Genomic DNA, 26,461 nt, shown 5'->3' with positions numbered 1-26,461 from the left:
ATCACTGCTGAGATGAGCACTGCCACCTCGGGAGCGTGGCCCAGAACTCGCATCCTTCAACCAAATCCCAAGCTCCTCATTATTGCAGCCTTACTCCTTGATGTACCATAATCCTCTGTCATTGGCTCCCCGGCTGGTCATGGCTGGTGAGTATCTCCTGGACATCTCGCTGTGCATCGGAGACTAGGCAGGGGGGGGGGGGGGGGGGGGGGGGGGGGGGGGGCGGGCAAACGCAGGAACAAAGAGGGGCTGCAGAGTCATAAATCTCCTCACAAACTCAATGCAGGAAGTACACGGAGAGGCTTTCTGGTGATAGCTTCTTCTGTCGCCTCACCTATCATCGTCTCCCTATCTTTCTCTCCCTTTGCTCACTCTCATTACTCCTCCTCTGTTATGTCATGTCCACATTCAATTTTCTCTATGCCTAATAACATCTCAATGTCAAGTATCCATGCATATGTCTCTGTCAGCACTGTCCTGTCATGTGCACACACTTCCCGATCGTGGATCGCACGCTCCCCCTATCGCGTATACTGAGCAGAATTTTAACATGGGGGGGGGGGGGGGGGGGGGGGGGTTAATGAGCCCATGCAATCCATTCTGCTGCTAGGATTTTTGAATGTATTCTGCTGTTAACCATGCCCCATGAACACGCTGTTCATCATCACCCTGACTCACGGCATGCTAACATGGTCAATTCACTTTGGATTCAGATTCTTCAGGAGGCATCATTCACAATATGTTAGGAACTGCGATGGCAAATCATAGGGTATTACGTGAAAGTAACCCAACCTTAACAATTCTGAAGATGCCTTTTGGTTTTTCCATTTTACTTCTAAACATTGTGTTCGTCACGCTTCTCTTACTTCTTTGTTACTTTCTTCCTGTTCTGTTATGCTCAGTTTCCACTTTCGCTCAAACCCTTGGGGATTTTTCTTTACCTGCAGTTTCAGAGCAATTGATTACACCACACTCCACCTCACCATTTCTCTTTCCCTGTCTGAGCCCAACACACGCACATACTCTCATCTCTCTTCCTGCCTCACTGTTCTCTGGACTTTTCCACACGTATCACTGCCTTTGCAGCAAAGAGAAGGGAGCCATGTGGCGGATGTATTCACACACAAATATACCGACACCTACACACACAGGGGCTGATGCTCTGTGCAAATAGGCATAAACAAACACTCATAATAAAGGACAAATCCTGAGAGACAGGAGGTCCAATCTCTGTGTGGAGAATGAGAAGAGAGGAGCATTCAAGAGAGAGCACACACGCACATTTACATCCTTTCCATTTCTTCTCTCACCCACTCTGCCTCTCTTTCTCCCTCTCTCCTCTCTCTCTCTCTCTCTTTCCCTCAGATGCGCACACACACACACACACGCATACACACATGCAAAGGCAGACCCCCCTCTCACACAGGAGTAGATCGAGAGCAGTGAAGAGCAGAAGGAGCAGGGTGGCAGGAGTGAGGCAGGAGAGCGGTTGTTGATTGAACAAAGCCAGGAAAGGAGTGCGCAGTCCTGGAGAGAACAGCAGCTAGTGAAATGCCTCGAAGGGAGCCTGCCAGCAACTCCTGCGGAGACCTGAAGGTAAGCTTCGTGCACCGCTGATGGAGCAAAAGCAGAGGAAGAGACAGAGAGAGGATGGCAAAAGAAGGAAATGGGAGGTTTTGAAAGCCGCTGATGCATGGTACAACTGTGGCTCCACGTCCAAGCTGCCTCCTCTCAATGTGTCTGTGGATGGCATCGCATGCTGTGATTGCATTATGTGTTTCGTTACACATCCAAAGATCCCATCTGGAGTGGCATATACAAAAGTGTGCATTATACTTGAAGGAAGATCAAAAACTAGAGCATGGGAGACGAGGACAGAGAAGATTAGATACAACGCAAGACACTTCAGGAGAACGAGAGCAGGGAAAGGAAAGTGGTCATGGCTGGATTACCCTCCTCCATCAGCTGCAACCTGTATCACCACATCTCGCCTCCTTTTTGTCATTTGTCACTGCAGAGATCCATAGATCATCGTCATGCCCTCATGGCGGAGGCAGGGTAATCAAATCAACAATGGGTTTCTCTGAGCCTGTCAACACTGGGCATGCATACTCGTGCGACGCGCTATAGTTCTACAAGCGCAGTGGCATCAGCGGGAGCAAACCCTGACTCTACATCTACAGTAGATGTGTGTTACTGTAAGTGTGTGGAGGAGGGGGTGCTGTACAACGCAGCACAGCATGTTGCACCTCTTACATGTTTCTATAGCATCAATACAAGCAGGAGATAAAGGGAATTCACAAAGTAGTGATGGCTGTTTGCAGGGTTTTCATTCATATTGTAGGGTACATCAAAAGCAATGAGAGAACATTATTTATATTGATTCCCTTAACACATCTCTCTGCGCTGAGGATGAGGGCTTCTTGCTTTAACGTAGGATGTCCACTACAGTCTTCTCCGCATGTTCAGTGCACATCTCCACAGTTGTTGTTGTAAAACTTTGATGACAATGCAGTGGCTTTAGCAGCCACATTAATCCAGTGCAGGTTCCCCAATGCTGCTGTCCTTCCCATTAATGCATCATTAGGGAATGTGAACAGCGTCATGGCAGCGAAAAGACTCAATAATTATTTTTTAATATCTGTTCTCTGGCACAACGTGGAGGAATAACAAGCCATATCCTCTCTCATCAATAACCACATTTTTGCATATGGTACATTCTAGAAATCCTAGTCTGACAGGGTGTTTTTCATTGCAGGCTTTGCAGCATAACCTTCCAACACTTGTTCAGGCTACTTTTATAACTGTAAAGGACCCTGCTCACCGGCTATTTACAGAGTGTCAGGGGGAAGTAGTACATACTGTTTAGATGTAATGGTTTTTGATGGATGGCCTTTTGGCCTTAATAACAGCACTATCTTTGTGGTTGTGGCACTATCTCTAACCTGTTCGGTTATAATCTATAGGATCTTAGGAGACTCTCAGAAGAGAAGACACTGTGAGTAATTAATTGGATCTGTTCATTTAGTCAGAACTGAGTCCCTCTATGGGATGTAGGCAAAGCTATGTTCTTCAAGCAGATCAACACTTTCTAATACCGCAGCGGCGCATTCATGTCAAGGGCTTAGCCAGGCGTGAAGTTATTTTTTTTTTATTTTATTCCCTGGAAAATGCGTATGTGAGAGTGTTGCAATAAAATAGAGTATTTTGCGTAAAGCTGCCAATAGACCTACATGAAGATGCCTAATTTATGCAGCTCTACATATATGTACATACTGTCCTTCAGTTCTAGTGCCTATGCTTCCTTCTTTGAAAAAACATTGTGTATAATTCATAAGCCCTACAGTTTGTGATCTGTGTATGAATATATTACATATCTTGGTATTTGGATAAAGCAGAATAGCAGCATTCAATGTCCCACTCAATTTCATCAACCCTCAAGGATTCCCTCAGTGTATCCCCTCATAAATCTGTTACTGATGCATATTTAAGTAGCCGTGTCTACTGTATTTTACAAAGTCACCTGCCTGCTTGTGTCCCATATGTATGGTTTGTCGGTACAGTGTACATGGAGGTGCTCCATTCTACATGCTGAACAAACACATCTTCACCTTCTGTTTGGCAAACAGATGGGAGATTATCTCCTATACCAACAGAAATGGACATGAAAGTGCACCAGATTCACACACCTTAATAGTCCAACATTTAGATAAGAGATAAGGGCTGAATACAGCTCGCTGGCTCTGAGGGATTTTATGCAGCTGTCTTCTGTAAAAACATCAGAAAAAGTAAAAAAAGAAAATGGCTGCTTGTTTTCAGGTCACCTTGCTTTTAGCGGCTGTCAGTGTGCTCATCTGCAACAATACTTTTCAGGGGAAGGAATATCATTGAGGAAACTATCGCGGAACCTGAGATACTTTGAAGAAAATACATGATAAAGATTACATTTTGACAATTTGGAAAAAGCTTTTCAGTATACAACTTCAACGTTTGCCCTGAAAAATCTTGCTTGTGTTCTTATCTGTAAGAAGCGAGTTATTTGGGATGAATTGGAAGTTTTACCGTGTCTCTTGCTGCAGGCTTAGCCAGTAGGGCTAAACCAGCCTGTATAATATTTTAATAAAGGAGGATCCCAACTACTATTTATGAGAACCCCTTTTGTTATGCATGGCAGAGATGCAGTGATGCCCTGAGTCTAACTGATAAACATTCAGGTCAGGCCAGTTTAAACCACATGAGTTTATTGAGGGACAGGATCCATGCATTCATGTATGCACTGTAAGTATCACATATTAAATGCTAGCTGATATGGAAATTGTTTCGTTTGTTAAATTATTTAAAGACAAAAAGACTACAGTCTCTTTAATTGGCCAGTATAATGAATGCCAATGAATATGATTTATTAACATTAAGGCCCTAGCCACACGGAAACGAAAACGAACCGAATTCGATATCAAAAAAGTCTTCCGTCCACACGCAATAGGCACCAGAAACGTGTCCTTCCACACGAGACCGCTCGACCCGCTGGAGACGCTGTAGTACATATGCCGGGCCTGTAAGTGGCGCTGTACTTCCACCACAAAATACACCAAAAGCAGCGAAGAAGACTTCCCGAGCATTGTTGCCATGGTTGCCCTTCTGTTTATTCTCCGCGGTGGATTTAGCAGCAGAGGTGGGGAGAGAGGCAGGGGCCAGGGCTCTGGCTCTTTCTCTTTTTCTCCCTCCCCGAGGCAAGCGTGTGCTCCTGCTGTAATTCTCCCCGGTAGTCCACCAGCAGATGAAAAACACCCACCTCTCCGCCTCTTCCAAGGGACGAGGGAACCGTGCAGCAGAGTTGCCGTTAGAATTGTTTTCCGCCGGTCAACAAGTTTAAATCTTCCGGACAAAATTAGAAAAGTGCCGGTCAAAGGTCTTCTTTGTTATTTATTGAGCTTTAAAACAAATGAATAACGACGGAGCCTCTCTTTTCCTCCCACTCTCCTGACAGCCCGTCAGTATTTTCGTTATCAGGAAATGATCGTATAGGGCCGTTTTGGCCCCCCAGAGCGTTGCGTCCGCAGATCTACCCACCTTGGGACCCGTTATCGTTATCGTTATCGGTATCCGCGTTTCCCTGTCGGCCTCGTGTGGCCGAACTGTCTATAAGATAGAGAACTGTAGCGGATACGACCCGTTCCGTCACCGTGTGGCTAGGGCCTAAGGCACATAGCGCCGGCAGCTCAGCTAAATGCACAATACACAACCATATTCAAAGGGCTTTTTAGCATCACATGCAATGCAAATAAAGTACATTCATTATGCATACAGTTAATGTTGAGGATTTAAAAAACATTCACATTGCTTATGACTGGGGTATCATTAAGATGTAAGAAGCAAACACTTTCAGGTTTCCACTACATCTGGAGGGATTCTTCTTTTTTTATTTTTTGCATGGTTTACATAAGCATCTATGAAGCGTAAGCATTTGTCACCCAGGGGAAGCACATCTCCATGAATTTGCAGCTCATTAACACGGGCAGAGGAGGGAAATACCGTATGGTAAACAGGGTCTGTAAAGTGACAGCATGGAGTTTTTTGTATTTGACACGCTTCTTTTAACAATTAAATGCACCAACTTCCTTCATATGTAAATGTATTCTCACCATGATCCACTGCTGGCATGGGATGTTTAAGCTTGTGAATATATCACACCTTGTAAAAAAGACACTGGGGAACTGTACTTATAGCCATATAAGCTGGTGTAAGGATTTTTAACACGCAGCTATAGGGTTGTGATCTAATTTCATTGTGACTTGGTTATGTGATAACTATAGAGAAGGAGGCTCCTCAAAGGGACATGCAGGGGGACAGTGAAGCATGTCAGGAATACCAATTAAGACCATTTGACCTTTGGCTCCTCCACCATTCACCATGCGTCTTGTTCTGCAGCCCCGCCCCAACCGGCTCACTGCCTCCCACTCTGTCATCTTCCCCTGCTCCCCTGTCCTCTACAGTAAGGTGAGGCCTAGGATTAATGAACCATATGTAGAATAGTAGCATCATGTTCGATGCAGAGAAGTGGTTCGGATTTAAAAACAATTAGCAGATTTATTTGTATATAAAAATGTCATTCTAAATGTTTATTTTGCTCAGTAATCATCCGTTTCTAAGATGGAGCAGTGGCATAGGAAATCTCGGATCAAACGCAATGAATCCCATCAAGAGCCTGACAGAAACGCCTGATAAGAAGACGTATCAAGGTGTTAGGGAGCATGCCCAGCCACCCTACATCACACATCTCACGTCTCTAACCCCCTGTCTCTTTCCATCGCATCTCCAGGCGTGCCTGGTTGAAGAGGGTGTCATTTGGCTCTGGTAGGTGTTGGGTTTTAATCCCATCCAAGTTCCACTCAGCAGCAATGTGAAATATTGGCCATCACTTGTTTTTGGTTTTTATAATACTCATCTTAGTGGAATCAGATCTGAAGCAACGGACAAGCTATTCTTGTCTTCAACAACTGTAATTTCTTTTTGAAGGGGGTTGAGCAAAATGTACTGTAAGACAGGAGATGGAGTGAGGGACAGCGAGTGAGGGGGGTGTGTGTGTGTGTGTGTGTGTGTGTGTGTGTGTGTGTGTGTGTGTGTGTGTGTGTGTGTGTGTGTGTGTGTGTGTGTGTGTGTGTGTGTGTGTGTGTGTGTGTGTGTGTGTGTGTGTGTGTGTGTGTGTGTGTGTGTGTGTGTGTGTGTGTGAGAGAGAGGAAGAGGAAGAGAGTTAGACATGTCATTAGGGAAATTGTTTCTCCAGTGTGAGTCGAACGTCTCGGTGCAGCAGTGTCACTCCAGAGAAGGTCATCCATGAGAAGGACACAACTGGATACACTCAGCTCACTATCGGGCATAATGGGAAAAGGGAGGGAGGGATGCTATGAAGTTTTTGTGTGTGTGGTTGTTTGCGTATGCGTGTGTGTCTTTGCAAGGCCTGGAGCCAAACTAGCCGGGGACGTTTTTAGTCATTTGACCCGCCTGACCTCAAAGTGTCATAAGTGAGCACAGATAGGGATGAGGCCATGTTATTTCATGGGCCAATCTTAGCCCGAGACATTACCATGACAGGACCTGCAACCATGACTCTTTGCTTTCACTCAAGGGGAGGAGTGAAGGAGGTTTGGAAATAAAGGAAATAGAAAGTTCCAGTGTTTCCATGGCCAAGGAACAGAGGCAGCAGATCAGCCTGGACGAGTGCGGCGGTGTAGATCGAATCGGATGCAGTGATTCGGTAAATACTGTGCAGTTGCAGTATCAATACTCCTAAAGGCTGAGCTCTGCTACAACCCTTTCTCCCTCTTTTTCTCCCCCTCCCTTTCTTTCTATTTTGCTTATTTTTCATTTCAGCACTGTATTTGATGAACTGACAGAAAACTGCAGACTCTGACCTCAACAATCTATGGATGAGTGCTCACCAATAGTCATATTTGTATTGTAAAATAGGGGGATACTGCTGAGTTTGCAACACCCGATTCGTAACCCTGTCATGCCCAGTGGCAGGTTAACAACCCATAAGATGAACTGTAAAAAAACATAAGCAATATATTCAGGTCAGATCCTGGTAATAAAAGGGTTTTCTGAAACTTAAAAATATAAGATACATATATAAAAAATGATTGACTTTTATTCCTGAAAAGTTAATAATTTCAAAGATACGCAGCAGCATTTGCAAAACAAGCACGTCTGTGCACATTTCAAACAGGAAACAGTGTTCCTCCGCAGGTTAGAAAAGCAAATGGATTGCCTCCCGTATAATGGTAACAGAAAAGTAATTTAGAGAATTAAACTGTTTACAATTATGTTAATCAAGTGAGAAGTATAATTCAGGTAGTTAATCTGTTGCAGGGGTTTCATTTGGGCAGTGATTAATATTGATAAAAACCTTCCCTTCGCTCAGCTCAAAGCCAGTTGTTACCTCAGAGAACTGCACACAAAGCTGACAACACAAGTTCTGAAATGTTGAAAATGGAATAATGAAGCGAGTGCTATTCAGTATACAGTACAGGCCCTGGGGTAAAATGATGGAGCTTGCTACTGTTTAGACGGAAAAGAGCTACAATTCGCTGTGCTCGGTGCAGATTATTGTTTACAGCTCACAGCGTCAGCACATGAGCAGAATATATGTCCCGTAGATATCCCTTAGGAAGCAAGTTCAATGGTTTACTCGTACCCCTTTAGCTTCAAGCACAACAGATGAGTGCTCTTGTTATCAGGACACAAACACAATTCAGCCGAAGCATCCTGTCACTCTCCCAGTAACAAGATAAATGCTTGTTACCCTCTTAAAGCGCTAAGATAAAACAACCCGGCTGGTATCCATATTCGAACACCTCTCATTTGGGCTTGCTGAAAACGCTGCTGCGAACAGACACCGCAATCACAGCCTCGCTGAAAATACATGCAGGTCTGGAGTTCACAAATCTCCAGGGAGCCATGTTTAATTCATGAGAGAACCTAAAATGAGTCAGAAAGCAAGACCTCACAAACCCTTTTAATGTATTCAGTGAGGTTTTTCAGAGGCTTTGTGTGCGTGTCCGTCTGTCCGTAATTTCCCTACTCAGATGCCTGTCACGTCACTCTGCCCTTTGCTTTGGACCATCAATGTCAACACTACATTCCTGTGTGGATCTGATTTGTGACGTGATCCTCTCACTTTCTTCATGCTCGCTTTTGCATTTCCCAGCTCGACTTGTCAGCGTTCAAACAGAGTATAACATCAAAGACAGATGACAAAGAAATGTCAAATGATGTTAAGGTCATGGAACAGGCAAGAAAAGTCATTTACCTATGTTCCTTTGCTTGGTTGCTTACAAGGCCCTTTGTATACCTTGTTCTTTTAGTAAATTAAAAGTTGTTGATTTTCAAACGACACCCAGGGGCTCTATAACTTAATTGCCTCTTGTGGAGCTCCAAAGGTGTTGTAAGATTGCTGCTAAAATTAGGGCTTTATCTGAGTTCCCCTCCAACACACTCACACCCCCCACCCACCCATTGCAGTGGCTGTTATTAAATCCCACATCATCCAGGAGACATTAAAAGTGTTGCATTTCTACTTCTCCTGTCACGCTGGACCTGAAATAACAGATGTTTAAAAATACCTGTTTTGACATACAACTCAGAAGCAGAGAAAAACTATTTTTTAAAATCACATCACACAAAGCGTAGACTGTCAGCACATCACCTCGTCGCTCCAGTGGAGCTAAAAACAACCACAAAGATAATATGTACACTCATTTTATATTAGACTAAATGTAAAGTACAAGGAGCGACTGGACTTTCTGTCACAGTGTTTATTTCTCTGTCTGCATCTGATTAAATAAAGCATCATTGCCTCTGATCTGAAGATTGGTGTGGTTATGGTGGAGCAGCATGTGAGCAGTGTGTTTGTATAAACAGTAGAGAGTTGTGTTTGTGTATGCATCGCGTGTGGGCACATCTTTTCATTAGTCATTTATGGCACAACTGGCGATGCTGGCAATGACGAGCCTGCTCTTTGGGAAAATGACTCTGTTAAAAACACTGCAGCTGAGCCTGCTTCATTGTACAGGCAAATTAGCGAAGAGTGGACAATGGCTCATCTCCCATGAGGTGTTAACAGCTAATCCTCTCTCACATCTTCCAGCAGTAAAGTGCTGCACTGGTGACATCAAAATAATAAACATAATGCTAAAGATTACTTTGTTTATATATGACCTTTCAAACCAGGGTTACAAAGTTCTTCACATACAGAAATAATAATAATAAAACAACACATATACTCCCCTCCCCCTTACTCACCAAATGGATTGTCTCTCTTATGGCTCATCATTAGTGTGCTGGAGACTACACTTTAAAAACAGTTGTGCCAAATGGAGCTAGCTTTACTGGCTTTTTTAATGTTTTTTTACATATTTTTCATTTGATTATAAACTGTAACTATGAAAATATATAAATCATTCTTTAGTTGCGACAAAAAAATAAGTTATACATTGTCAAATGATCAGTCTACAGACCTAGCTGTTATATGCTTAAGAACAGTGATGCTTTGACTTAACCACTAGCATTAGCAAGCTAGCATGCTCACAATGGCAAAACTAGCATGTTGATGTTTAGCAGGTACAATGTTTACCATGTTCACCGTCTTTGTTGGTAACAATTAGGGTTTTAACTACAGTAGCACTATACACAAAGTACAGATGAGGCTGATGGTTTTGTTATTTAATGGTCATTACACGTGTTGGACAAACAGAATTGTTTAGCTGTTAATGGAACAAGATGAAATATCAAGGGATCAAGGTTCTTACAAATAATCATCAGGGGACCTTGAAGGACCTTTGCAGTATATTTCAGTCCGTGCCACAAATGTCAACCTAATGATGAATCAATCCAGAGTCAAAGTGAGATGGATCATAGAAGTCAGAAGGGGTCATCCTCTTAAAGCCGTGAATGCTTGTACAAAGGTTTGTTCATGTTAAAGTTGTCTTGATGTTTCAGTCTGGAGAAACTGCGAGACCAACATACCAGCTGCTAGCTTTGCTAAATGTTCTATTATCAACTTGATAAGAAGCTGAATTATTTCAGGCTGATTTAAGTTTTTATAGTCATGACACAATTACTGTTGTGGGAGAATTGAACCAGTTTCACTGAAAGTAAAGTAAAAAAGTCACTGAAAGTAAAAGTCTGAAATGTTGAATTAATGACATCAATGGATGGAAATACAACACACTATGAGAATATGGATAATATCCTGTATCGAAGCACTTGTTATAATTGAACTGATATAGGTTCTGAAGGAAATTGTGTGGATTTTATATTATATACAAAATACAGAAAAATAATGTAAATGTTTGAATTCCTCAAAATGTAAATCTTTCACTGAGCAGAGGCTTGGGAATTGTTCATTTATTTTATTTCAAAAAATATTATTAGTAGCTTTCATCTACTTAGATGAAGTAGATGAAAGCTACTAATAATATTTTTTTTAGTTACAACAGGGGAAGTAGATGAAAGCTACTAATAATATTTTTTGAAATAAAATAAATGAACAATTCCCAAGCCTCTGCTCAGTGAAAGATTTACATTTTGAGGAATTCAAACATTTACATTATTTTTCTGTATTTTGTATATAATATAAAATCCACACAATTTCCTTCAGTTTTTTACTTTACATGACTATTAAGACAAAATATTACAACAAATACAAAATGTAAAACCTTTCTTTATTGACTTTTTCAAAACTAATAGTTGAAAGTGCTCTTCTATGGGGTCCTTTGCGTTCTAATTACAAATATTGACATATTGAAAAAGTCAATCGATTTAAATGACAGGTAGAACATAATATGCCTGAAAGGGTTGCACTTCATTAACACAACATTGTTGTGCATTGTCCCTCTTCAAATAAACGATTAAATGAAATGAGACATAATGTATGTGATTTTCAAAGAGGAGGTATAATCCAATAGCTAAGTGTTGGAAGGCTGAAAGGTCAAATGGATACAGGTTTTTTAAGTGCTCTGAGGGCAGGCTTTGACCTTTTTGATATAGTGTATTGATTCATTGTAATGTTGTTGATGAAATAATTTAGGCTTATTGTGCTGCTGCAAATTCCAACAAAATAAACACAAGGTCTTCAGACTGGTTTTGTTTAAGAGCCCGAAATAATTTGTCTATCGTACGTGTTCATGTCTTACAGGTGTTGAGCTTCAGCTGAGGATGTCAGGAGATTCTCGAGTCCTCATGGACCACAACATGGAGATAGGAGTAACACCTGCACAGGTATAATGCACACTCACTACATGGTCAAACATTCTACTGATCCCAACGGTCTCACCACAGCGGGTAGAGAGAGTGTGAGAGATGAGAGAGATGATGTGAGAAAGAGGGGGCATGTGGATGGGAGCACATAGAGGAAAAAAAGGATTGGACAATATATAGCGAGATGGGAATTATCAGTAGAGACAGATGGATGTGTGTAAGTAAGGAAAACAGACTGGCTTCCACAGACAAAAGGAAGGATAAAAAGGCTGTTTAACATAAAGTAGATATCCAGTATACTTACTTTATAGATTAAGTAAGCAAACAGATACAAGATCAAGCCTCTTAATGTATTACCAAACCTGTTTCTTTAGCTCACCTAAATATAGAGCACAGTTTACTTGGAGGATAGGAGGAAAAGACACCCCACTCACTCCCATTAACAGATGGTGGAGTTGCACTGGTTATCTGTCCTGATTCCCCAGCTGATTGCAACTAACGCTGTCTACCCAAGCGCAGCTAGAAAGGCTCAATGGCAGAAAACACCCACCACTTACTTCTGCCATGCAGGGAGAACTAATGAATTTGTTTATTGACCATCCCCCCCACACACCGTATTGACTACAAAGGCCAAAGATTGGTCGCCAGTGCTGGTGACAGCTTCATCCATCACTCAATTAGCCACATCCTAAAGTGTAGAAATGAATGGGCCTCCTTAAAGGTGGGGTATGTAATTTATTTCAGAAACACTTTTTGTTATATTCCATGGAATGCATTTAAAGGTAGGGTAGGTACGTTTGAGAAACCGGCTCGAGATACACTTTTTGTTATATTCCATGGAATGCTCTTAACATCCCGATAGCAATGAATATCTTAAGTGCTTTGACAAAAAATCCATAAAAAATTGTCATCTGTGGAAGCCGTGGTACTGTAAAAAGCGCGACCAATCATTTTAGCCGGCCCGGCTAAAATAACTGGATGGCCTACCTGCCTGTCAGCCTTCCATCTGTGCACAAACTTATCTCGTGCCCTCATTGGTCATGTGCGCGTTCGTGTGTGTTGGAGGAGGGGCTCTGTAAGGAAGTCTGAAGGAAGAGGCAGATTTTTTCCGGTTGTTTACTTTCAAATTCTAGCGCACTCGAGCTGGTTTCTCCAAAATGACATACCCCACCTTTAAGCGGTCTTTCATTTAAAAGCAGAGAAGTAGTGAATAACAACAATTTGAAAAAACAACAACTACGTACATTAACTGATGTGGAGAGTTTCACTTGGAAAAATGGTGGCCTGATTGGGTTCTAAATCTATATTTGGTCCAATATCCCTAAACGCAGTTGGTAATAAGTCCACTGGTTGACATTTGGTGAATGCATCGTCATCCAGAGACTAATTGCGATGCCGGTCAATAGGCATTGTCTTTCAATTCTTCTTTGTCAAAACGTTCCACCAACTGGGATCACTTTAAATCAATACCTGACAACTCAATACTGCACACTCAGGCCTGACTGGTGGTGCGTGTAGACAGGAGAGCAGTGAAACAGCACCTAACATCTCCCAAAAAAACATCCTGGAAAAAGCTGGAGGACAGGTTTTATTATCCATGCTCTGCAATCGAAGGGACTGCAAGGATACCGTAGTGCCTTAGATTATGTCCTTCCCAGGATGAACTGTGACAGTGATCGTTCTGATAGAGCTGTCAGTGTAACAGCAATAAGACACAGCTTTTTTCTGGTGATGTGGGCATGACTCTAAAGAGATATAAATCCCAGGTGTCGTTTTTAAAGTGTGGGATTCAGAGGGCACAGGAGCTGGTTTCTTGCCTCCACACAAAGCATTTCAATTATCAGCTCAGATTGGAAGGTGTCAGTGTGCTGCCAACATGTCCTCGGTCTGTTCAAAATGTGCATTGAAACTTTGCTCCCTATATGTATTTGTCTGTTAAAGGCTTTTATCAGAATGAAAGCAAAAGCAATGCAAGACTACATTGTCGGGCTGTGTGGCAGTCATTGATTTTCAAAACCCTTCAACATACAACATCAGAATACTGCCTGTATGTGCATGAAAGCAGATTTCTAGATTGAGTTCAATGTGATTGCCCAGGCATATGCCACTCTTTTTGATGATGCCATAAGGGGCTGTTGGGGAAGGATGGAGGATCTGTTCCTATCCAGGCTTGCCAATGTCCCATAGGGTGTGAGGGGAGGGAACACAGGGGACGAGGAGTGAGACAGGGCACAGCTGTGGAGCCAGATCGCGTCACTGGAGCTGGGCCAACATAGATAAAGACCTGGATGTCCTTGTGTTCCTGTTGTACCCTTACTCTCCTTTTCTCCCGCTGCATACAGTGACACCCACAATGTCATTGAGGAGTAGCACGTCGCAGTTACTTTATAGCAGCTCTTAATTTTATTTGCCATCCTGCCAGCAGCACGGAACAGTGTGGTTTTGCAAAGGCTGGAAGAAAATCTCATTAAATAGGTTAACACTGACATCCTCCAGCACAAACTCAATATAGCCTTAGAGAAAATATTAATGAAAATAAATCAAAGTGGGTACTGTAAAGCACAACCATGTGGAGAAAACCTTAACCTGTCTTTCTCTTTCTCTTCTAGGTGAAGAAGCTCCCTAAACACATGCGGGATGCTCAGATCTCTACAGAGAGAACACATTTGATTTCTGACCCTGCTAGGAAGCCACGTCAGCGATACGTGCAGAAGGATGGCAAATGCAACGTTCATCACGGAAATGTGCAAGAGACCTACCGATACCTTAGTGACTTGTTCACTACGCTGGTGGACCTACGCTGGCGTCTTAGTCTCTTCATTTTCACCTTGGTTTATGTAGTCAACTGGCTTTTCTTTGGCTTTCTATGGTGGCTGATAGCGCTTATTCGAGGGGATCTGGTGCATGGTGATGAGGACGACTGGACCCCCTGTGTGGAAAACCTCAACAGTTTTGTCTCAGCCTTCCTCTTCTCCATTGAAACAGAGACCACCATTGGGTATGGTTATCGTGTAATCACAGAAAAATGCCCTGAGGGTATCATACTGCTTTTGGTGCAGGCCATCTTGGGTTCTATTGTTAACGCCATGATGGTGGGCTGCATGTTTGTCAAGATATCACAGCCAAAGAACCGCGCCGAGACCCTCATGTTCTCGCACAAAGCTGTCATATCGGTGCGTGACAATAAGATGTGCCTGATGTTTCGGGTGGGGGACCTGAGGAACTCTCACATCGTGGAGGCATCGATCAGAGCGAAGCTGATCCGCTCGCAGCAGACCAAGGAGGGGGAGTTCATCCCGCTCAACCAGACTGACATCAACATCGGATTTGACACGGGAGACGACCGGCTGTTCCTGGTGTCGCCTCTTATCATCTCTCACGAGATCAACGAGAAGAGCCCTTTCTGGGAGATGACACTGGCACAAATGGAAAAGGAGGAGTTTGAGATCGTCGTTATCCTTGAGGGCATGGTGGAGGCCACAGGTATGATGGGGGGATGATAAAGGGAAGACATATGGGGGCTATGGGGAATGGATCAGGGAAAGGGTAGAGAGGGAGTAAGGTTGAATGGGAAGACATATGAAGGATGTGTTAATGGATAGAGCGAGACAGATATTGATGACATGTTTGATACAGGAAGTAAGCTGAGTGGGAGGGATGGTAAGATAGATCAATGGATGGAAAGAGAGAAAGAAGAGGCTCACATGGAGGGGTGAATTGTTCAAAAGAGGCGGGGGAGGGCAAGAGGGAGTACCTGTAAGTGCTGCAAATTGCAAAAGATTTTACAAATGTAATGGATGGAAAGACAGGGAAACTAACTACCGATAATACACTCAAAATGAGACATAAACCGTAATGCATTCCACTTTGAAGTAACATTTAATGTGGAGTTTATTATTTGAATGATTTCATAACAGCTGGCAAATATTTTGACAGAGGTGGCAATTGTTTTTTCATCACTCCTTCAACTGCAGTCTACATCAGTATAATCTTGTCCACACATTTTAAGGTTTATTTTAGGACTATTGAAAGCTTGTCACGCCACACATGCCTTGCCTTTGTACTCACTGCAGAGCCTGCATTTCCACTGTTACTACTTCAAGGTTATGTCTTGTTTATTTTTAAATGTATGAAGTGAAGCAACGCCCATTGCTGGTCTATACAGTATGCTTTTAGTAAAAGTCAAGCTGTCCTAAAGATTGCTCCAGGCATTTAGAAGGCAGACATGGCCAGGTGTGTCTGTAAAGTTCCACAAAGCTCCCATTTACCACCATGAGAGGTAGCTATTAACAATCAAAATGAGATAAAAGCAGATTGTAATGTTCAAGTTTTATCCAATGGGATTTTCAAAAACACACAATCTCTGATAAAAGCAAGTGTTTTGCCATGTTTGCAAACCATTGTCATTCTTAATTATAATGATATTAATACAGAAACCCTACAGCATAATGGACCACAGCTAGCTGTTAATGGGCCGTTCTGATGTGTTTACAGCGGGATGTTGGCTGAATGCAGTATTGTTTATATGCCTGAGCTTCATTGTTTACTGACCTTTGTTGAAAGACTAATTACAATCCTCTCATTTGAAATACAATGCATTATACATGTTAGTAATTTGCTTTATTGGTGTTCATCATCCTTTGAGTCAGTAAATGAGACACACTGGTGTGTTTAGTCTTGTGCACACAGTTGTTTATTAAAAGACACGTACAATCCACAGAGCTCCCTAATGCAATCAGGCATGGCTTCGCAAGCATCTGAACATTTATTTTGTATTATTTATTACATATTTGTTCTTCCTCCTAATCACCAGAAGTCATCATGTTTAATGCTCACGCTGCTGGATACTTGAGTCATTGAAATGCTATTCGCGTCACCAGCGTAGACCATGACCTCATGCATGTCGTCACTGTCCTTGACCGCTAGGAAAAGGACTCACGTGAACATCTCATGCTCCCTTTCCATAATTATCTTAATGAGACATGTGTAACAGGTCTAGCCTAAACCATTCCTCAATCACAGTTGATTTGAACAATTTTCCCATGTTTTGCCATGCTTTTACTTATACTTATATACTATATGCGAAGTCAGGATAAAAGAGAAAAAAAAAAACACGTTTCTGGTTTGAAGCCTATATAAGTATTTACCATGTCTTTTTAATTGATGTTTAAGGTCCTAAGGTTAATAACCTTCACATTTGTCGGCTGAATACGCACTCACCGCTATTTTTAAAGTGATAAATATGCATGTTTTAACTTATTGTTGGCTAATGTGTTATTTTGACCTGACCCAATAGGATAGCATATTAATATTTAAAATAATCAGCAGTAATGCCAGGGGAGAGATACACTACAAATATCATTTATTTTTTTATACGGAGAATAAATATTAATGGCTCATATCCAGCCAGAAATTATCTCATAAAAAAACTCAAATTGAGTTAAGATTAAAATCAGTATCTGATAATGTTCATGAATTGCTCAGGCTTTATAAACCCTAGAATACAAACTGACTATTAAACACATGTATTGTGCCACATCACGAGTGGGATGCTGTCAAAGAATTTGACAGATGAGTGGGAGGTGAAAAGGTTTCATGTATTTTTTTAAAGGCCAGCCGCTTATTTTCTCCGTTGACATCCAGAGTGTGGTTCAAGCTAAATTGTGAGTGAGGCTCTGGAAATCACACATAGCATTTTCTTTCTCAAGCACTCATTTAGGGATAAAAAGCACACCGAGATATAATCATAATTAAATATATATAGTCAACTATTTGATTAAACTGGATATAAATCAACCTAACCACCTGAGCCATCGTTTGAAACACCATGTGCATATTTGTGGTAGTGTGCGTAAAATGTTAACTGTGCATATCATTCTCAGCCCTAATTTACATTCACCGGCAGAGTTGGGTGTAACGCGTTACTGTAATAATATTACTTTTGTCGGTAACGGAGTAGTGTAACGCGTTACTTTTATAATTCAGTAATCACACTACAGTTACTAACATTGCCCCGACACGCGTTACTTCGTTACTTTTATAAAATCAGTCATAATCACACTGACAGACAAGAGGGGTTTCCGCCGCAGGTTTATATGTACGTAATCTGCGCGACTCGCGAGTTTACATCTCCGCGAGCAGTGCTGCATAAACATGGCTGAGTCAGCGATAACTTTCGAGGGTGGAGGTATGCCCATTATTTTGAGTTCGTCCGAAGAATAGACAGGAATGTGACGGTGAGGTGCAAACTGTGTCCAGGCCAGAAGCTGTTATACACTGCTGCAAACACCACGTCAAACCTCAACAAACACCTGCAAAGAAGCTAAAGTGAAGCTAATAGCTAAGGACCGGACCCCCGAACCCAGAGTGAGGATGTTGTGAGTCGCCACCGCCGACTCTGAAGCAGCACAAATGAGAATTTGGAGGACCGGTAACCAAAGCAGAGATGGACAGGCTTGTAGCATCCTTCATAGTAGAGGTAATGTTGCCCATTTGCACAGTGGAATCACCATCGCATCGTTCAGAGATATACTGCGCAAAATACAGATAGCAGGAGACAGAGGACAGCCATAGTCAGAGCTATCTGGATCAGTCTTATGCGACAATGGAAACTGAACTAAAGAGAACATTTGAAACTTTAGCAGTCTGCGTGATCTGCCTGTAGGGAGGGGCGGGCCGGCCCTGCGAGTAAAGTAACGAGTAAAGTAACGAGTTACTTTATGTAGAGAGTAACGAAGTAGTGTAATATATTACTTTTTTTTTAAAGTAATATGTAATATGTAATAGATTACTTTTTTTTAGTAACGACCCCATCTCTGTTCACCGGTGTGTATAACTTTGTAAGGAAAATAAATTGAAAATGTCTGCAGGGCTGCCAACTCTTACTGAATTGTGAGACTTATGCACATTTTTCACAAACTCTCACTTTAAACGTCCTTTATCTCATTATGTTAGACTTTCAGTAAGAATCAGACACTGCATGGCTAAGGTGCATATAATAAAGGATACATACATCAAATTGTGCAGTAAAAAAAATGGGTGCTGGTACAAACAAATTGGTGTATTTCTTTTTAATTGTCCGTTTGAATAAATGTATTTACTATACAGAAAAAAAATACTCCCTCGGTACATGCTCAAGGGATACAATGTGCAAAAAGTTACAAAATGTGGCTTTTAGGGAAATATGTTTGTATAAAATGTAATCACTAATCCATCCAAACATTTATCTGTATTACTTAATCCCTAAAATCTGCCATTTATCGCTTCCACCTATTGTTTTCAAAACATTTATAAGAGTCAAATTACAAGAATTGGAAAATAATGGGATGAAAAGTGCCGTTTGCTGCCCCGTGGCTCAGTTACGGGCCGTCTCCACGGCAGCGTTAAAAAATCTTGAAACGCTTCTGCCCATTCACTTTGAATGGGGTGACGTCACTTTTTTTCGCTTTCGCCGAAATGCATTGTGGGCAGGCGAGCGGAGATTCTCAGGATTTTCAAGATCCAAAGTTGAACAATGTTCAACTTTTGAAGCTGAGGAGGAAGCGTCAGCCAATCAAATCCCGTGTACGCAAATCTGACAGTTCAAGCTCTAGCCAATCAAACGGCGTGTATGCTGGGAGAGACATACCGCAGATCATTTCCTCATATTCCAAAAAATGTAGGAGAAATTAGCGGTAGCGAATCAATCACCCGGTGCTTTATGACCAGACCTACCGGGATATAAACCGGAGGAGCCAGGCATGGAGGGAGGTGGCAGAGACAGTGGTATGTTTTCGCCTGTTTTGGGGAGTTTATATCCAGTTTACTTCGGGCTTTTTGGCTTCGTATGTCGCGGGCGGGAGATTCATGTGATTGGTTGATCGCAAAAAAATCCCCAAGCTTCAGATACGCCCACCTCCAAGATTTTTTTAACGCTGCCGTGGAGACGGCCCGTTAATCTTATCATTAAAAAATGAAGTTTTACCTTGAGAAATGATCCTGTATTTATAAAATTAAAAAGTGGTTAGGCCTTTATTAGATGGAACATTTTTTATTTAGTGTTAGAAGAAGCAACCCGACTATTTTCTCTGTTATCAAAGCTGCCTCTGAACATAATTTACAAGCACCGAGGGTAACTAATTGCTTTTGGTAGCCCAAGGTTGTTCTAAAAAGTTAGTTGGCTAACAGTATAAAAGCATACTTTCAGCAGAATACTGAACACAGATTCAAACTTGAATGTCATTGTGTGCCCTCGGTCCTCCCAGACTGTCCTTGTAGTTGTGGTAGGACAGGTGTTCATAAACAGATTTCATGTCTCCACAAATCAAACTTGTCATGAGACAATCCATCAGCAGAAACTCGGTTTTCGGTAACTGAATGAATCAAGTTAGAGTTGCTAGTGCGTAGGTCGCGTGCCAATTCTATGCTGAGTCAGCACAGGAAGCCTTAAGCTACAAAACATAAGGGCATACTACAACTAGTAAAGAGAAAGAAACCAAAACATGGAAAAATGCTAAACACATTTCCATACAAGTATAACATATAATAGCTTTACTATTAAGCTTAGGTTGTGTTCTATTACATATTATGACGTATAGGCATTGCCAGCCCAGTAAAAGGCTATAGGTGGATGTTTGTGTGGTCATGCAGTTTTGAAGTGCTACGAGGAGCAGCAGCAGTCAACATCTGCATTGACGTCCTGACATTCTGATGTGTCAACATTGGTTAAGCAAAGTGTCACAAATAACATTAATGACGGGCTTTTTCCATGTTGATATACCAGTAAGCCAGCATGCTCAGTAGCACAAACCCAATACCGACACACCTACATGGAAAGCATCCATTATTTATGTTTATTATTTCATATAAACACACGTATTACAGCTCAGAATGTGTGTTGTGAGAAAGTTGTGTTGGTAACAGAAAGTTGACTTGTGCATTTTTTATTCTTAAAACCTAATGCTGATGCTTGTGCATGCTTTTCCCAGTGTGTGTGGTGGCTTACAGGTGTTCTGACATTGAGGCACTTCTAAATGTGCCATGGGATCTGACAACCATACATTCATATTGCAATAACAACTGCAGAAAAACTTCTGTGAGCATCTCCGCAATTCCACCGCCCTCATGTTAGCTTTGCGCGCAGTGTTAGTTGCCTGAAGCTTTGTTTATACATGTCGTGCAAGATACCACCATTCAAACCGTGTTTTTCCAGGTATTCGTGCTCCTTTTCACATTATATAATTGTGTAGTTGTTTAGAAGATGGGAACATTGGAGTGGAAGTGTTCTGGGCGCAGGTTCAGATATAATGCAATAATTTGTCAAACTTACAGCCTGCCTAATATGTGTTTCTGTTCCACAGGTCTAGTGGAGAACCACAGTTAAACATAATGAGCTTGTACATTATTTCCAAATAACAGAAGTTGAAAGACTACAGGAGAAAAGGCAGGAGCTGCTTTTTGTCTGCACAGCAGTTTGGTGTTTACATTTGAAACCTGAATGAAAGCTTCCAGACATAAGTGCATTCACAAACTGCATTTTCAGAAAATGAAAGCAATAAAATGGCACAAGTACACACAGTCCCAAGTATTCTGTAACCCATTTTAGTACAATGGCTACTGCTCGTATTCCAACCGTCAATTCTTGAAGCACCCTGCAGCAGCACACTCTTTTCAATTGAATGTTAAAAACATCAAAACAGGAGGAAAAACGTAATTCACTGATCTGGCACCAAGAGCCTATAGCAGCACAGGAAAGCGGGACACATAACATTACAATATTTGATACCTTTGCGAGTGAAAAATGAAAAGAGTGTCTTCAAATATGGATAGTCGGAAGTATTCCTAAGAGCTGTATCTGAAAAATGTATTTGTGAGTTTCATATTGGAAGATGTGGGATTGTACTTCTTTGTTTTTGTAGTGAATGATCTAATCCCTTAGGAAATTGTCTAAATGTGGTTCAACATCAAATCAACCTTATTCCCCTGCATTAGCAACATACTGAAGCCATGAATGTGATGACTTTTAGTAACCCTGTTCATTTAACATCTTGGAGTCTGAAGTCAATAGCACTTGGACTATTGAAATGTTGATTAAACCTTGATAAACATGATACAAATGCATGCTTTTGAATGCTAATAGGACATTATACTAAAAGAGCTTCACAAAGTAGAAGGGTTAAAACCAAGACATCAAACAATGTGCCAACACCCTTAATAGACACTATAGAAAATATATCTCATAGTGACAGAAAGACGCTATATTGTCTTTGATGATCCAGTGACAGAAATAACAAACATTTCACAAGTTAAATGTGGAAACTAGGCCACTCATTTCCACAGGGAAAGCTGAAGAAAAGGTGCAAAAGCCCCTCCTCTCACCGTGACATTGGACACCAAATCAATTCTTCTTACTTACATCTATTTTAGAGCCCATTAAAGTTTGAAATTATTTGTGATGTAATGCATTTAGAAATAGACAGAGCATTATGTAACTAAGCAGCTGGGTGAGTACCTACAGTATGGTGAGTCAGATGTTTAGAGTTAAAGCATCCACCACCCAAAACCTGTCTTTCTCACCCCTTTTAAGCATGACACTTCCTGATTACCTGCATAACTGTGTAGCCAAAGACAACAACACACAAGGAAATTACAATTGTAGGACTACTGAAAGTTACAAAATCGTAGAGACCCTCGTTTCATTCACGTTGGCGGCACCCAAGCAATAGTTTAAGGTGTCTTTATGGATTAGTGGGCAATAGGCTCACTGAAAATGGTCTTACCTCATGTGTTGATAGATAGTGACTCAAGATTTGTATTTAAGTAAAAATCTTCAAAATAATTAATTTGGGAAGCTAAACGTTTAGTAGTTGTTAAAGGTGGGGTAGGTAAGTTTGAGAAACCGGCTCGAGTGCGCTAGAATTAGAAAATACACAACCGGAGAAAATCTGCCACTTCCTTATAGAGCCCCTCCTCCAACACACACGAACGCGCACATGACCAATGAGGGCACGAGATAAGTTTGTGCACAGATGGAAGGCTGACAGGCAGGTAGGCCATCCAGTTATTTTAGCCGGGCCGGCTAAAATGATATGTCGTGCTTTTTACAGTACTACGGCTTCCACAGATGACATATTTTTATGGATTTTTTGTCAAAGCACTTAAGATATTCATTGCTATCGGGATGTTAAGAGCATTCCATGGAATATAACAAAAAGTGTATCTCGAGCCGGTTTCCCAAACTTACCTACCCTACCTATAAGTGAGAGTGTGGACTAGATGCTAGTTTCATGTGGCACATGTAGGCTTTCTCCGTTTGTTTCTTCTTCTTTTTTTACAATTAAGACAGGCATTTGTTTAAGCCATGAACGGCAGTGTACAAATGTTTTTCAAATATTCAATTTGCATCTTATTTATGGCAATGTTGAATCCCCCAAAAACCTAGTGCCCTACCGCTAATGCTAATGAGAGTGCCTCTGGTTACCACTAATCGGAAGATTCATACTGTAGTTACAATGGGCTAATTCATGTTTGATTAATTATGTGTTTGGTTCTAACTTTGAAGTTATTGTTTTGTTTGTTTTTTGTACAACAAGCCATAAGTTGCATGGCAAACTTTCTGTAGCTCAGGTGTACCTTTTACATTACGTTTACGTTGCCTAGCTCTGGCTAACAAAGGCTTACTGGGACATTTCATGTTATAAGTTTCACCTTTTGCTGCAATAATTGAACAAATGTACCACCTGTCTGACACGTACAAACCAAGGTGTTTTTACAAATAGACCCTTGTGAATCATGGCAATATCAAGAAATGTACAGTATCATTAACATTACAAGATAACAAGTCTTCCTCTCTTTCCATTTCTAAAGAAAGTGCAGTTGCAAGCCTTCCAAATGTGCTAATATTTCATAAAATAAACACGGATCACTTTTATACTGTTGTGTGAGATTTTAGCACAAACTTTATCAGCCAAACAGCTCGTACTTTCTTTACTTTCTTTTTAGATCAGTAAGTTTAGCAAAAACACTGTGTAGGTCTTGGCCTTTTCTGCCTACAGAGACTGTATAACCATTAATATTTTACTGATGCTGTCTCTCTTTCTGCTTCTCCTTCCAACTCTTTTCATCTGTGTGTGTTTGTTTGTTTGTATCCCTGTCCATTCTGATTGTGTCCTTGTGTGCATGTGGACACCTAAACCTATCCATACCTGTGACAGGGATGACATGTCAGGCACGAAGTTCCTACCTGGACACAGAGGTACTTTGGGGCTACCGCTTCACACCGGTGCTCTCCCTGGAGAAGGGCTTCTACGAAGTAGACTACAACAACTTCCACGAAATCTACGAGACCAACACCCCCACCTGCAGCGCTAAGGAGCTAGCTGCTAAGCTTCGGGAGGGGCCACTATTGCCTCAGCTCTCGCTCCTCAGCCCTGAGCCCAAAATGCATACTTTTGACACCCTGGACAGCATGTCCGAAGGGGACCCACTCAGCCCGGATGAGGAACAAGAGGAGAAAGATTCAGGGGGTGACAGAGGAGAGACTAATGGCTCAGCTGCTGCTTTGGAGGATCTGCCACTTGTTGATGGACTGCCTGACTGATGTGACAGGGCGGCCACATCAGCGAAAACATCCAAGAGAGACTGGGCAAGAGGACAGGACAATATAATGCTTTATTTAGTCAATGGCCAGCTTGTTCCTTTGCAATGCTTGGAGATACAAGACATCCAGCCCCCGACTCATGCAATACTCCTCTACTAGAGTGTCAATCTATAGTATAGATTGGTTTTGTAGACACGTAAGTACATACACAGACACACACACGTGCAGTATCTATATCTACACTTAAAAGGTTGGTGGCTCAGATTGTCTTTTTATAATCGTAACGACCACTTACTGCTCTAACAGCTCAAGTTGTATAATGTGAACTTGAGTTGAAACTGGTAGCCATGACAGAGTACCATGGGCTTATTATGGATACTCGAATATTCTCATTTCAGAGTGTGTTGATTCAGCTTCATTTGAACAAAGCATCAGCCTCATAACTCAGCTAATGTGTCTGACAGTCCGCTTCTGAGTGACAATGGAACCTTGTTATTGACACTTTTTAAAATATGGAATATTATTATTTCCTTTCTCTGTCAATGTTGTTATTATTCTGTGTCAGTTACCCAATTCACCCAGGGAAGAAATGTATGAGGCTCCTAGTTGCATAAGAAAACATAGGAAATTGTTCTATAAAAGGCAATGTGCACTGGCAACCACTATCCACTTTTTCTTTCTTTCTTCACACCTTCCTCGTGGTTGTACTGTCATAAATCCCCAATCATAGTCAAAATATTGGGAGCGTGGACCTAAAATAAACCAGCTAGTACCTCATTTTATACTCATTTAAGGGTTTGAAATGAACAATAACATCTAGGCAAATGCTGGTAAAAGCTGTAACGTTACTGACCGACTTTCAAAACATCTTGACTGGTTAAAGATTAAATATCACTTCCAGCTGCAGCAACTAAAACATTAATTTCAAGCCCTTTTCTTGGTATGTAAAGCACAATTTCCCATGAGGTGTCTTCACACTGACCTGTCCACCTACCTAGCCCCCGCTTTAGGCTGGTGCATGTCAGCCCTAGTTAAAAATGACATTCAGATGTAGATGGAAATATTTATATGAAAAACATCAATGCTCTACTGCTGTTTCAATTGTTCTGGATTTGTACACACCACAAACACATGAATATTTCAGATGCTCTTTAAGCAATATGAAATACATGATGTATGTTTTTGTTTGTTTTGTTTTTGTTTGAAATATTAAAAGATATCCAACCTTGATGCTTTTCAGCTACATGGAAGTTGAGTCTACTGAAGATAGGAACAGGTTTTCTTTCTAATCTCACGAGTTTAGCATATGGCTCATCAGCTGCAATATTTGCCTTTTGCTGTCATTATTTCTTCTGAACATCATCTCTAGTGCTCACCTTATGATTTGAAGTATTTATACTCACACACACACACACACACACACACACACACACACACACACACACACACACACACACACACACACACACACACACACACACACACACACACACACACACACACACACACACACACACACACACACACACACACACACACACACACCACACACGGCTCAATCTGCACTTGGCCCTGTTCCACCAACCGCCCCTGCATCTCTTGCTTGATATAGTTTTGCCCTTGTGATAGGGAACACACTTTTCTTGCAAAGGCCATAGCCTACAATATTTTTTTACATTTCTCTAAAAAGGACACATGGCTTGCATGCATGAACCAACCCCTATGTGTCCCATTGCTGAGTAAGTTTAATACAGTAAGAAATACAGGGTATTTTCTAGGCATGCAAATTATGAGATTTCTATTATATATTATCAGATAATGTTTTAATAATAAATTATCATTGTTGAAAGAAAAATTCCTGATTTAAAATCTCCCGCTCCCAAATTTAATATTAAATTGTTTTCTTTTTCTTCTTACAGATGCTTGTCTAATCAATGTATTTATTTTCACTGTGACATTTCAGCATCTTATAATGTATTCCATTTGCTACACTATACTTTTGTCATTAGCGAGAGATCATCTTTCATTGCTGGAATGTCATCTGTTGTCTGTGTGTTCTCATGGGAATAAACATAATATGGCCGAAAGAACAACATGTTCCTGTTAGATAATGTGTTCATGCATGAG

General features: G+C 41.4%; 1 protein-coding gene across 1 annotated transcript; it reads left to right on the top strand.

The window, feature by feature from the left end:
- The first annotated feature begins 1,398 nt into the window (after positions 1-1,398).
- On the top strand, positions 1,399-25,760 carry kcnj5 (potassium inwardly rectifying channel subfamily J member 5). The gene is made up of 4 exons (XM_034114880.1): positions 1,399-1,596; positions 11,696-11,778; positions 14,367-15,240; positions 23,949-25,760. Exons 2-4 carry the CDS (start codon positions 11,716-11,718, stop codon positions 24,332-24,334), a joined length of 1,323 nt encoding a protein of 440 aa, XP_033970771.1. The 5' UTR covers positions 1,399-1,596; positions 11,696-11,715; the 3' UTR covers positions 24,335-25,760.
- Positions 25,761-26,461: the final 701 nt, after the last annotated feature.

Source organism: Trematomus bernacchii, unplaced genomic scaffold (genome assembly GCF_902827165.1).
Source record: "Trematomus bernacchii unplaced genomic scaffold, fTreBer1.1, whole genome shotgun sequence".
Taxonomy (NCBI): domain Eukaryota; kingdom Metazoa; phylum Chordata; class Actinopteri; order Perciformes; family Nototheniidae; genus Trematomus; species Trematomus bernacchii.
The sequence above is the reverse complement of the archived record's forward strand: the minus strand, read 5'-3'. Positions and strand labels throughout refer to the sequence as shown.

Coding starts and splice junctions, on each gene's coding strand:
- kcnj5 (XM_034114880.1), top strand. CDS start 11,716: ATGTCAGGAGATTCTCGAGTCCTCATGGACCACAACATGGAGATAGGA. Junction 11,779..14,366: donor TAGGAGTAACACCTGCACAG/GTATAATGCACA, acceptor TTTCTCTTCTAG/GTGAAGAAGCTCCCTAAACA. Junction 15,241..23,948: donor GGGCATGGTGGAGGCCACAG/GTATGATGGGGG, acceptor TACCTGTGACAG/GGATGACATGTCAGGCACGA.